Source organism: Candida jiufengensis, assembly GCF_024610255.1.
Source record: "Candida jiufengensis strain CBS 10846 chromosome Unknown scaffold8, whole genome shotgun sequence".
Lineage (NCBI taxonomy): Eukaryota > Fungi > Ascomycota > Pichiomycetes > Serinales > Debaryomycetaceae > Lodderomyces > Lodderomyces jiufengensis.
The window spans coordinates 442316-456512 of record NW_026261555.1 but is presented as its reverse complement, the minus strand read 5'-3'; the positions used below and the strand labels follow the sequence as shown (position 1 = coordinate 456512).

The 14197-nt window shown below is 27.2% G+C and overlaps 6 protein-coding genes across 6 annotated transcripts; 2 read left to right on the top strand and 4 right to left on the bottom strand. All coding sequences in view use genetic code 12, as the record gives it.

Moving 5' to 3' along the window:
• Positions 1–320: 320 nt before the first annotated feature.
• KGF54_000500 (lipase family protein) lies at positions 321–1661 on the bottom strand (the record flags this gene model as incomplete). Its single annotated transcript, XM_051765760.1, has 1 exon — positions 321–1661. One exon carries the CDS (start codon positions 1659–1661, stop codon positions 321–323), a length of 1341 nt encoding a protein of 446 aa, XP_051622490.1.
• A 194-nt stretch (positions 1662–1855) lies between these two features.
• Positions 1856–3691, bottom strand: KGF54_000499 (signal recognition particle subunit; the record flags this gene model as incomplete). Its single annotated transcript, XM_051765747.1, has 1 exon — positions 1856–3691. The coding sequence occupies one exon, from the start codon at positions 3689–3691 to the stop codon at positions 1856–1858; it is 1836 nt and encodes a 611-aa protein (XP_051622489.1).
• A 137-nt stretch (positions 3692–3828) lies between these two features.
• Positions 3829–4812, top strand: KGF54_000498 (uncharacterized protein; the record flags this gene model as incomplete). Its single annotated transcript, XM_051765736.1, has 1 exon — positions 3829–4812. One exon carries the CDS (start codon positions 3829–3831, stop codon positions 4810–4812), a length of 984 nt encoding a protein of 327 aa, XP_051622488.1.
• Positions 4813–4854: 42 nt separating this feature from the next.
• Positions 4855–5688, bottom strand: KGF54_000497 (uncharacterized protein; the record flags this gene model as incomplete). The annotated part of the gene is made up of 1 exon (XM_051765725.1): positions 4855–5688. The coding sequence occupies one exon, from the start codon at positions 5686–5688 to the stop codon at positions 4855–4857; it is 834 nt and encodes a 277-aa protein (XP_051622487.1).
• Positions 5689–6532: 844 nt separating this feature from the next.
• PRP45 (mRNA splicing protein) lies at positions 6533–7387 on the top strand (the record flags this gene model as incomplete). Its single annotated transcript, XM_051765714.1, has 1 exon — positions 6533–7387. One exon carries the CDS (start codon positions 6533–6535, stop codon positions 7385–7387), a length of 855 nt encoding a protein of 284 aa, XP_051622486.1.
• Positions 7388–7446: 59 nt separating this feature from the next.
• Positions 7447–11061, bottom strand: KGF54_000495 (uncharacterized protein; the record flags this gene model as incomplete). The annotated part of the gene is made up of 1 exon (XM_051765703.1): positions 7447–11061. The coding sequence occupies one exon, from the start codon at positions 11059–11061 to the stop codon at positions 7447–7449; it is 3615 nt and encodes a 1204-aa protein (XP_051622485.1).
• Between the last annotated feature and the right edge of the window lie 3136 nt (positions 11062–14197).

The window sequence follows — 14197 nt, the reverse complement described above, 5'->3', positions numbered from 1 at the left end:
ATATGTACTTGAACTTTGTTCAGCCAATAAAAACTTTTGGAAGAAGTTTTATGGAAGACTATGATAAAGTATATTCAATAATCATGATAATTTATGTGATTGCCATAACATGGTTATTGTATTTGGTGAAAAATGCTGATTGATCGAAGAAGAAGTATAAAAATTTTGATTTAAAGAATTTAATGCATTTGTATAATTTTATTATTTGCAACTTTAACAGTTATAGTATAACAATAAACTCAAAAACACGTAGTGAGTATACAGCAATAGTTCTACATCAATTTCATCGTTAATTATTATATGCATTTATTCTACTTACCCTATTTCTTATACTCCTTACCCATCAAAAAATCCAAAACAGTATAATCCATGCCCAAAAAATAACTACGAGTTTCACTAGATACATTAGGATAAAACAAATTATTCACCCTCTTTGTATGAGAGCAACCTTTTATCGGTTCACCACCTGCGAAAATGCGGTCAATCCAAGTAATAGCTGCTGCTGCACCCAATATTTGTTCTGTTATATGACCATTTAATAAACTTTCTGAAATTTCCAAAGACTTAATTCCCCAAGAACACCATTTTTTGTAAATTTTGTATACTCCGCTGATAGGTACTACTGAATCTAATGTTCCGTGATATACGAAAATGGGAACTTGTGGTAAATACGATTTATTCAAATTTATCAAATTGTTTGATTCTATAATTTCTGAAACTTCGGGAATTTGTAATATATCAAAACCCTCTTCAAATGTTCTATTTTCTCCATTGAAAAAATTTTCATTTTGATAAGTCATTAATCCATTTATGAAACATTTCGATGAAGCTTCTTTGAATCTCAAAAGTTTGGTAGCTAGTTCAATTTTCGAGTACATTATTTCTCTGAATCTCGAATATTCATTACATAATCCATTCAATGCTAATGGAATTAACCCAGCAAAAATCCCACCATCAGTAGCTTCAGCGGTTGCAGTGATATTTGTAACGAATCCACCTAAAACACAACCAATTATGTAGTTCTTCAAATCTGGTGCATATTTAGATTGTAAAGATATAGCCCAACTTGAAGGAATACTACCTCCTGAATATCCAGTAAGAATGAATTTAGCTTTTGGATCAATTCCAGTTATATCTCTAGAGTTAGTTGCTGCTCTAATCCCATCAAGAACTGAAAATCCTGAAGTTCGACCAATTGCAAAACTTGAATTCAATCCTTCGTAATCTGAACTAATCACATAATAACCTTTCTTTAATGCTGGTATAAAGAATCTCATATCTAATTGAGAAGCTAAAGTTGTGATGGGTGCACCATTTTGAAATCCATAACTTGGACAACAATTGAGACTTGGTGAATCTTGAAAAGTTTGATATGATAATACTTTTGTAGTTGATGCATTAAATGGCTCTATAACTGTCATTATCACCACCAGAGGTTCATCATGTGTGTTTGTTGATTTATACATTATTTGCCATGAATTTTTGATTTCAAATGTAAAGAATAAATTTGATAGTTTTGCAGGAGTTGTTCGATTCTTCAATATTGAACCTAGTGGTTGGTTTTCATAATTTGGTGGTGGTTCATAAAATGGATCTTCATCAGGTGGAATTAAATTTGATGAGACACATAAGAGTAGAAATAAAACCAACAAAAATCTCATTTGCTATGTGGTTGTTGTAGCATTGTATGTATATTGAACTCTTTTTTAAAAAAGCCTATAAACGTTGATAGAAAAGCTATTAAATTGAACGATTGCAAAGCTCTGCTACTTGATTTGTGTTGATGTAATTGTCACACGATTTAATTAATAAATCTTAAATCCAAATTTTTAGGAAACTTTAATAAACCCCCAGATTATTTTTTACCTTTCTTCTTTTTCTTTGACTTTGATGCCGATGAGCTTGCAGTAGTAGTAGTTGTTGATTCAACTGCACCCTGATGTCCTCCACTTAATTTTTTCTTTTTCTCTTTTGGTAACCATCTTTCATCATCTAATTTAAATTCTCCTTTAGGTTTTAAAACTTTATTTTTACCAAATTTCGTAGCTTTTTTCTTTTTAACCACTTTGGAGTTTTTCTTTTTGGCGGTTAATGTGTTAATTGTTTTAGTTTTTGTTGGTATTAATTCATCAATATTTATAGATAGTATATCTTCAATTGATTTTGAGGATTGTAATTGATCAATAGGTAATAAATGCTCATCTGAATTTGATAAAATTGAATTTATTAATTGATCATTTGGATTAATTTGATTCAAAAATTCAAATAGTTGATGTGATGTTTCGTTGTTGAAATTTAAATTTTTCATTGCTATGATTTTGGCAGTATTGAAATAATCTTGGTTTTGGAAAGTTGATTCTGTTGTGTATAATAATTTTTCAATTAATTTACCTAATAAAGTTTTTAATTTATCCATACTTTGAGTTGATTCATATACGTTAATTAATGTACCTACTATACCTGGTGAAAATTCAGGTTGATTTTGAGATTCTGTTGCTATTTTTTCCAATAATGGTAAACTTTGATCGTAAGAACCGAGTTTTGAGTTTATAAATACTAATAATAAGATAGCTGCTTCTTTTAAATTTGGGTTTGTTTCTTTATTGATGTATCGTACTAAATTTCTACCTATAGTTTTCAATTGTGTTAAGTCGTTCAAATTTTTGTAAGATATTTGATTTTTGGATAATACTTTATACGCTTCAGGTACTAAACCAGTTTTTAATGCTATATTATTACCCAATGTACCGCTTGCAAATCTTAATATTAAAGAGTTTTTCAATATTGTATTTAATTGCAAAATTATGATTTTTTGTTTTAATGTTTGTAATTCTTCTTGATAATTAAGTTTTCTTTCTAATAAATTTACATTGTTAACTTTACCAGAATTTAAGTTATTCTTAATGATTAATTTGATCAATGAATCATGAACATTGTCGAGATTTATTTGATGTAAGATTTCATCACTTTTAGTGTTATCTCCTTGTATTTGATATACATATGCAGTAGTTAAATTAATTGGTAGTAATTCAGTTTCAACATCTTCTTCAGATATATTATTTTCGGAACAACTTTTATGAGCTATTTGTAATAAATTTAAAGCCTCAGTGTGATTACCAATGGCAATATTAATCAAAGCTTGATTGAAAGTTAAATCATAATTTGATTCATCTAATCGAGAATTATCAACTTCAATGGTAGTTCCATCTTGGAAAATTAATTGTGACATGATTGCTCTTTCATTAACTAATAAATCGTCATTACCATAGTCATTACTTATAAATTCTTTATACAAATCCAATGCTAATTTATATTCACCTATTTTGTAATAAGTTTGAGCTAAAATATGTTGAAATCCACTTTTTAAATCAGTTGGAATTGAACTATATTCACTTTTGTTCAATTGGATAATTTCAGTGGTTTTACCAATCTTGTAATAGACATAACCAATTTCCAATATCAACTCATTCATCAATTCTTTAGGTATTTTTGAAATTAATTGATTTGCTTTTTCATATTTATCTAAATTTATTAATGAAACAAGGCAATTCTTGAAACTTTTGAGGTCGTTAAAATTTTTGACTTTTGATAAATAGTCGTATGAAACAGTAAAAATTTTTTCATAATCTGATTCAGATGATAATTTGTTAATCTTTAAATTATCAAATGCATGAATTATTGATCCACTCATTTTTGGCTGTGGTTCGTTGATTTTGTTGCAAACTAAGAAGATTTTTTCACTTTATTTTTTTCTTAATAATTCTTTTTACAACCATTTGAAAATTTAATTTTACAACAACCTAGTAAAGTTCTACTTCGACCATCATCATGTTAAGAATAAGCCATGGTGTCAGACTATCTCCTATAAGACTATTGTCTCAAACAACTCGAACAAGTTTCCAGATCAAAAATTCAATACTAGATAAATATAAACAAGAACAAGATGAAATAATAGAATCACCAACAAATATGGCAAAAGATTCTCATTTACCAATAATAGAACAAGATCTCAAGATCAAACCACGTCAACCTAAAACAAAAGCACCATTTTTATCAAAAGAAGAAGATTCTCAACAAACTATTTCAAGCTTTAAAGAAAAAATAGGTCAATGGATTGTTTCTACATTTGCAGTGGATATGGATAAATCAAGAAGTGGACCAGTTGCTGGTGGGATTTATTTTGGAGAATGTAAAAAACAAGGATTGTATTATCCTAATGAACCTTTAAGTGATACTGCTAAATTTTATTATCAAACTTTGGGTTTACCAATGTCATTTTCACAACAATTTCAAATTACTATCTTACATTATTGGATCTTATCAGTAAGAATGAGAGCACTACCTTTTAAATATTCAAGACAATATCAACAAAAATTAATTGATAGAATTTTTACAGATTTAGAGTCGAGAATGACTACTGAATTAGGTATAAAGTCAGGTAGATTAATTGAAGGATATTCAAAAGATTATCATAGTCAATTATTAGGAGCTGTGTTGAGTTATGATGAAGGATTAATGAGTGATGATATTACATTAGCAGCTGCATTATGGAGAAATATTTTTAATGCTAATGAAAATGTTGATGTTAGACATATTGAAGCTTTATTGGTTTATGTTAGATCACAATTATATGTTCTTAATAAAATGACAGATAGAGCTTTTGGATTTGGTAAATTTAAATTTGTACCACCTGATCAAACTGTTCAACCAATCACTAAAAAACAAGAGGAATTAATAAAACAAAAGACAAAAGAAGAATTTTCAAATATGAATTTACCATCTCAACAATCTGTTTTATCAATGGATGAATAAATTACCTAGTTTTTATTTCTTTGTATATATTATTTTATTTATTTATAATTTATTACTACTAATACTTTTAGTCCAATCTTCTCCCTTTATTCCTCTAATCATAACATTCATTATAGCATAATCTTCACCTTCAACGGCTCCTTCCAATTGGTTATCACCCAACATTATATCTTCAATAAAATGAAAATCAAACCTTTCATAAATTGGAATATTATTTGGTGATGAACTTTCTAAATAAGCTAAAGCATTATTTGGATCAATATAATTATCAAACATGAAATCAAACATTTTTCTTAAATTCCCCTTTCCTTGGGCTTTTTTGGTAGAACCAACATAAACTAAAGTATAAATTGGTTTATCTTTAAATCTTTTATCTCCTTTTATAATTCGTTCACATGAATCATGTAATAATGGTAACATACCATCTTTACTAAACATTTTATTTTGACCTTCTTTACCGAAATTTTCCCAAATTTTATCAAATCCAGATTGCATTAAAGTATGAAATGAATCTAAACCATCTTCTTCACTTTTTGGGTGGGACCAAATACTTACTGTTTCAAAACATGTTTCATTTTCACCTTGGCCCAATACAATACCTTTTTTCAAATGTTGTTTTATATAAGCTTCATATAATAATAATTCACAATAATCCCTTTTATATTGATCTTTGATATGACATACTAATAATTTACTTAATGAATCATTTGTAAAAGCATCTTTTAAAGTTAATGCAGCTTTATAAACATCTTTTTCTGTTAAATATCTTAATTCGGTAGTTTGTTTGTTTTTCTTTTTCAAATTGATATTATTACTGAAAATAACTGGTTTGGTAGTATGATTTATCTGATGAGTATTTATTGACATTGTAGACATTTGTAATTGTATATGCTAATGTTTGTATATGTATTTAGTTGTTTCAAGATTAAGTACTTATTAAGCTAATTAATAATATTTAGATTTGATAATGAACTGTAAATTATAAAATGAAATAAGAAGGGCAATTTGTAGATCTCTTTATAGTTTTGGTTTCAAATAATGATTATATATTCAGATTTAATATTATTGTGTATTTCTATATTGTATATTAATTTACTTAATACATACTTAATAAATCTCAAATGTTTTATATTACAAGCGCATCTGTATTTCCTAAAATGGTATTCTATAATTCAAAACAATATATACGAAAAATGAATATTGTTGCCAACACGTACCCTGTAGTTAGAAAGAAAAGCCCTTTTCTCCATTGAATTGTGGAGTTATGAGCATCCTTTGGTTAAATTCGTTGACAGCTCATTTTAATGTTCACATGGAACTATCTAATTAAATATAATTCTTGTAAAAGTTTAATGAAATTTGAATGAAAATTTACATATTAAATATTTATCTAAAACATCAATTAAAGCGAAATTCCCCATACTTTTTAAAAAGACCATCCAAAGATAACAATTTTAGCATCGTCCGCTCAATTACCCAAAATGGCTAAACCATTACTTTTAACAACCCTTTCGTAAAATCAAAGAATAATAAACATTCAATTAATTCTATTGTTAAATCTTATCTATTTGGTGCCTAACATTTGTTTAGAAGCTTATCTCTTCAAAAAAATTTTGTAGTACAAAATGTGAAACTTAAAGAAGAGAAAAAATACATCAATGATATTTACGAATTCAATATCAAACTCAAGTTTAATCTAATATTTCACAAGATCAACAAGATGTTTAGTTCACTACTATCAAGACCGAAACATTCCCCATATGATCCAAACTTACATTTCATACCCAATTCAAATGTATCATCAATCACATCGAAAAAACAACCAGATTCAATCACTTCAATAACTGACATACAGACAAATTCATCAACTCAGTCAAAACTAGACTCAACAATCCCCCTTAAAAAAAGATATCCAAACTTAAAACACAATTTCCCCAATCCACCACGTAACCAACAACGAATAAATGAAACAAAAGAAGTACTACAAGCACTATTAAATTCCAAAATCGGTTCAACAACCACCAAAAAAGAACCAGAATTTATAGAAACATCATCAACTCAAATAATTCAAATAGAAGAATACAAACAAGATCCAATGCTTCCACCAAAACATAAACTTCGTAAAAACAGACATGAAAAACCAGATCAATTACCGCAACAACCAATATTAAAACAACAACATAATGTCACAAAAGAAGATCGTGCTAAATGGAATATTCCTGCATCAGTATCGAATTGGAAAAATAATGGTGGATATACTATTGATCTCACTAAAAGAATGGCTGCTTTCCCACAACAAACTCCAGAAATTAATTTGAAAAAATTTGAAGATTTAAATTCTGCTTTAACGAAAGCTGACATTGATGTGAGAAAAGAGCTTCAGGAAAAAATGGAGAGACAACAACAAATTGAAAATGAAGCTAGATTAGAAAGAGAAAAGAGGATAAAGGAAATAGCTTACAGTGCCAGACAACGTAGTTCTTCACGAAGTTCTGGTAGGAATGAATCAAGTAGAAGAGGCGGTTATAATGCTAGATTAAATGATGATTATGAATATAAACGTAGGAAATATTAGTTAACATAGAAAATATTCAATTAAACATTAAGGTTAACGTGTTATTAATTTTACTCTATTTATTTTTCTTTCTTAGTATTTGTTGAAGTTATAGATCTTGAGGTTTTACTATTTTTATCACCACCTTCATATAATGATTTACCAAATTTATCTAAAGCAGATGAATTGACCCATTCCAAAATTCTATTAATTTCATTTTCTGAATTCAATTGTATTATTTGTTTTTGTAATTTTGAAATTTTATCATTAAGTTGTTGAATTGAACCATGTTCAATTAAATCTTTAACTGAATTAAATTTTTTTTTCAGTGGTTGTGGTTGAGTTGATCTTGATTTTCTTGGACCTCTTTTGATAATATTGTTTGATGATACTCGTGATAATGAATCATCTGTATCATTTTCTTCTACATCTTTTATTGTTGGACTTTCTTGTTTAATTTCAACACTTTCTGATTCTGGTTCATCAATTTTTATATCCTCTCCATTTTCATTATTTTCAATTTTAACAAGTTCAGTGATTCTCTTTTTTATTGATTTAATATCTTCAATTATATCATTTTCCTTTGATGTTCTAAAATTTTTTATATTCATTGCTTTTTGTCTTGCTTTCATGCTTGCGAACATTGCTTCTTTTACCGTGATCAACTCTTTTTTGAGTGACGATTCTCTTCTACCCCATGGATTTAACCATGATATTAATTTATTTAAATCTTGAGAATTATCATAATATTTCCAAGTTGAACTATTTAATATGGGACAATTTATTTCTTCAATGAATTTTCTTTGTAAATTGTTTAATTTTGATAATGGTAATTGTAATGTTCCTTCATCATTTATTAACATTTCATTTTCTTTATTTAAATATATATCTGTGTTTGTTACTCTAATGTTATAGTTTTCTAATAATTTTGTTTTGTAAATATCGGGAATTTTTTCAAAATTCATTTTTATTGATTTCTTTTTTGTTGTTGGTGCTGTAGTAGGAGTTGATGCTGTAGTGTTGTTTATGGATTCCTCTTCTCCTTCTTGTGTTTGTTGTGTCGGTGCTGGTGTTATTTGTTCCTCTCCAGCTTCTTCGTAATCAGTATCTTCTTCAAATTCATCTGGCAACTCAGCCAACAACGATTTGATTTCTTCAATTTCTGTTTTGAAATTTGAAATCATATCTGTATCAGTTGGACCTTGAACCCATAATCTACCCATTAAATACGTTTCATCTCTTACATCATCGTCATCTTCATCTTCATCTTCTACAACTTCTTCTACTTCATCATTTTTCCCACTTTTATCTTTTTCATCCTCATCCTCATCATCTTCATCTTCATTTGAACCACTATGTAAAGTTGGTAAACCATTATTTTCAAACCACCAATAACGATTATATACCCTATCTTTGCCTAATAATTTAACTCTTTGACAATCTAATTCATTTAATTTCTGTTCAATAAATTTTTTACTCTTCTTGAATTCAAAGATCTTTAGTATTGATTCTTTTCTGATAGCTAGTTGTTTCTTTAATTCTGGATCATTTCTACTAGCCTCGATTTCTTTGGGTGATGGATCTATCCTTTTCAAATCAATTCCAAGTTTGTTCGATGGTGGTGGTGGTTTCTTTTGATCCTCTTGTTTGTTTGGTTCTTCTTGTGGTTGCTCTTCTTCTTGTGGTATATGTTCATCGATATATTTTTGAGCTGCAGTTGCTGATTCTAAATCAGCTCTATATTCTTTAATATTATCTAATCTTGTTCTTCTCAATGCTGTTTGTTGTTCTAAACTTTCTTCAATATAATTTCTAACCAAAGGACTAGTAATCAATAATTCAGTTAATATACCCAAAATTTGTATTTTCAAATTTATATCTAAATCTTCAAAATTATTTTGTAAGTTTGTCAAATTCAATGGCATACTTTTTGGTGCTAATTTTTTGAAAATATCAACTACTAAATGAAAATATTTAGGCACTGATTCAACTAATGATAATACACCTATCAAAACAATTTGCCAATTCCCATCTTTAAAATTTCTTCTTCTTAATCTATCATGCCATGATATATCTTTAAAATTTAAATATTCGTAAGCTGAATGATCAAATACTTTTGATTCAACATCCATTGCATCTGAATCTTCTGCTTCTAATTTTTTATCCTCTTTTTCATCATCTTCAATTTTCAAAGGCTTATGTTCTACATCTGAATCAGAACCTCTATCTTCTTCTTCTTTCACATCTTTTGTAGTTTTTTCTTCCTTTACTTTTCCATTTTCTTCCTCTTCGTCATCACTATCGTCTATTTCTTCTTCTTCTTCATCATCTTCAATTGCTTCTGGTAAAGTAATATTCAATCCAAATATTGATTCATTTTCTTTTGCGGCTTTTGACTCTTTACTATTTGGAATTTCATTTGATATAATTTTACACAACAATGAACAAAAAATTTCATCAATCATTGTTGAACCAATTTCAATTGAATTATAATTTAATGCAGAAATAAAATCGTCAAATGTAAAAGTATCGATATTCAAAACATTATGATAAACATTCATAAAAACCCAAACTTGTAAAGCTTCTGACATTGCTCTTAAGGGTATCAATTCATTTTCCGATTTCTTTTTAATTTTCAATATTTTTGGTGATGGTTTGCCATGTTGTATATCAAATCTTATATCCAAATCTTCAACAATTGTTTTCTTTGTGGGTTGTTGAAATGCTATTGATGATGCGGAATTACCTTTTGCTTCTTCTATTTCGATTTCACGAACAATATTTTCAGGTAAATGATGATTTGGAAATTTCTTTCTAAATGGGATAATTGGTTCATTTGTTGTAGGTGTTGAATTTTTCTTTTGTTGATCATCTTTTGCAATTTTTCTTTTCTTTTCTGCTGGTTCTTTTGATTGTTTTTGTTTTGTTGAATTTTCATCATTTAAATCTTTGGGTTCTGCTTTTCTCTTTTTGGGGATAATATATGTAGGTTCACCATTTGGAGTTGAATCAATATATTGACGTAAATCTTCTGGATAAGTTGATGGAATATTATATTGTTTTGCATATTGTGATTTAACAACCCATGGAGCTCCAACTTTATGAGATCTTGACATTGTTAATTTAATAAATGTTTTAATTAACCATTTTGTAAAATGATTTCGATCTCTTGATATATTATTACCAGTAACAATAGCTTGTTGTTTATCATGAGATCGTATAACTAAATATTTTGTTGATTTATCTGCTCCATATTGAACTTTTTCTCTTATAACCCCTCTTGATTTTGTTGATAAATTATTTGGATCTAAACCTTTTAGAAATACCATTTCACCAGGAAAATAATCATTTTTAAAAATTTGATAAACTTTATCAACTAATTGATCTAATCTTGAAATTCTATTAAATTGTAAATATCTTAATATATGTTCTCTTAAATTTTCTGGGAAATTTTTATCCAATTCTTTTTTTTCATTTAATTCAGAAGTTAATGCTTCAAAATATGTTAAACATGAATTTCCAGTAATTTCACAAACAAATTTTCTTTTATTATAAAAATCTAATCTTAATAAAAATTCTTCATAACTTAAAAACCATTCTTTTGTATTTGGTATAACCCATACTTCTTGTGATAAATCAGTTGGAGTTTGAGGTGGTGGTATAAATGGTACTTGTTTACGTTTATATAAAACCATTATGATGGATTAACGTGATTTGGTTTAGTTTGATTTAATTTGATTTGATTTGATTTACTTGATTGATTGATGATTGTAAAAATAAATTAATTTAAAAAGTGGTTGTCAAAATTAAAGATATAGTAAAAAAAAAATGATGTGTTGATTTTTTTATTATTTAAAAATTGAATTTCTAAAATTAAATTAGATATAATTAAATTTGTATATATTATTTTCATTTTAGTGTTAATATATATTTAATTAATGAATTTAACTATGTGACAAAAATTAAAAATTAAATAATCTTAATACAATTTTGCAGCAAGAAGAGAAAGAAAGAAAGAAAAAAAAGAATAATAAAATTATAAAGGGACCAATTCAGTCAGATTAATATCATTTTATAAACGAGAGAAATACAATGAATTAGAATTGCTCTATGTTTCGTTGATAATTCAACTAGTTCTGAAATTTGAAATTATTAAAATAGCTAAAAAAAAAAAATCTAGAGATTTAAAAGGACTTTGAAAATTTATTTCTAATTATAATTTTTTTTAATTGGAATTAATTTTTTCTCTCTCTCTTTTGAGATTATATTACTTTTTTAAATTTTTATGATTATGTAATTATTGTATTAATTGATTATGTAATATACTATGTTTCAAAAACATAAACATTTTGATAATTATATACAGTATCATTTCATAAACATATACCGACGAATACATTAATTATTCAGTTTAACTATTTTGTAAATAGTATTGAAGAATTAAAGGGTTACTGACTCATTAACTTTAAGTTACGAAGCCAAATTACGCTCTACTCCTCTTAATAATTTAAATTTGAAGTCTTACATTTTTCAAAATTTAATGTTCAGATTAAATTATACTCCAGGAAAAAATGGATGAGAAGTACATTTCATTTTTAATTTTTACACCTATTACGACTAGAAATAAAATATATCTCACATTTGCAACATTGCTTGAGTTCAACATTACTGCAAGATCTCTCTTAAACAAAGATAAGCGAAGACCTAGAAAATGTTATAAAAATTCCGTATTAGATTTACCAAATTCTCCTTAAGCAATAAGACGCGATCGGTATACTTTTTTAAATTTTTCACATCTCGTAAAAAATTGTAGGCTACCAAGTTTTTGCAGGAAGCCTACAATTTTTGCAGGAGAAAAAATAAATTTTGTAAAGTCTAATACCAAATTATGCTCACTATTATAAATTTATATTAGTGCAACAATTTCGGCTTATGCATTCAGTTGTTTGTTTAAATAGCTATGACAGTTTTAAGTCAAACTAGATTCTGGACTACTTGAAGTACGAAGAATTTTAGAACAAGAACTGAACACTGTATAAGTTCTTTCAGTGTTATAGTCCAATTGGTACAATTTCTGTCCATATTATAAATATGTTCATGAAATCAAAAAATTGGCAACAAGATAAATTGATATGAAATTTTAATACATCAAAAAATTGGCAACAAGATAAATTGATATGAAATTTTAATACACGAAAGTTGATAAAGATAGTGTTAACACAGATATATAAAGATTACCTTCTTAGCAACGAATGTTTTGTCTAAAATGTAAAGAAAATGCTCTCAATTTCGTTGTTGAATGTATGACTTCTATTAAAAATTTTCACAAATTCGCATCTAAATCAACCATAAAATTTACTTCCTGTTTTTAAATAAAGTTTGTAGTAAAATCGTAACTGTCCAACTCCAAAATTCATAATCAGCGTTTTATTCGTATCTGTTGAGTTGTTGAAAAAAGCAGAGGTTCACTTAATGAAAAGATGATTAATTCACAACTTTCAAAGTAAATCAATAAATCTACATTTAAAACTTTAATTATCACCTATTCTTGCAGATACTGCCAATATATAAAAAGAAATTTTAATATCGCAGATGAAATTTTGAACTTGAAAATGTTTCAAAAATGATCTACTTAGTCGAGAATGTAAATTAGGTATTTGTTCATTGTTGAGTGCAAGAATGAAAGAACTTGAAAGAAATTAGCACTATAAAGCCATTTTTAAATTTTGCTGATCCAAAAAATTTTGTGGGGACATGGCTTGAAAATTAAGAAATCATATAATTACTGATCTGTGTGCTTTCAAATATTTCTTGTTTAAAAAAAGGACTCCTTAGAAATTGAATTAGCTCAAGCCTTCAAATAAGGCTGTACTATTAGTCCTAAGTTAAGTCATAACCAATACATTAGGGCGGCATACTCCATAATCTTTTGTCTAATAAAAAAAAAGAAATTTGGATGAGTAAGTTACTACCGAAAAGTAAAACAATCCAAATCAACTTCATTAACCATCATTCATCTTGCATAACAAACACAGCAATTTTTTGTAACTGAGCTGAAGTCTGAAGTATTGACTAATTGTTTCGCTATATATCAAATCTTTAAAAAACGTATGAAATGGATGATTGTTGATTAACGGAAAACTAACGAGAAAAGGACATATACGAAAAATGAGGCAAGTTTAGTTCGATTTTTTTTCCTTAATTTGTACAATTAAAATTTATTAATGATAGACCCCACTAGTTCCCCTGAATACTTATAAGTGACGTTTGTTCAAGTGGGGTTCCAGATTGGCTGGGTAAAACAACTGATTTACCAGTTACGGTTATTTCACAAATCACAAATTACGTTACGAAATTCTTATTTTCAAAAGTACAAAACAAAAACCCAAAAATTTGGTTTGATAAATTATTTTAGAAAACGGAATAATTAAACTCCCTAGAACTTGAGCAAATGAAAGACACACAAGATCTTAGACTAAACTAAGGCAAATAATTTTTCAGATTGTTGTTATATTTTCACATTTCGTCTAGTAAGTATAAACGATATTTGACACTTAACGAAAAAGTAATGTCAAATATTATTGTAAATCTAAACAAAACTAATTAAATCTTGTGGAATGTCCCACTTTTTAATACGGCATCAAAAATTTAAAAAATCAGGATTAAATTATTAATCATAATAAATAAATATGCAACTATTCTTTTTGGTTAGCATAAACAATATTAAGCGATATTACTTAAATTACATAACATACATATACTCGTTAATTTTGTTCAACTTTGTATTTTTTTTGTCGAAAAGTATAAGCAAAAATGATTTACTGTTCATTA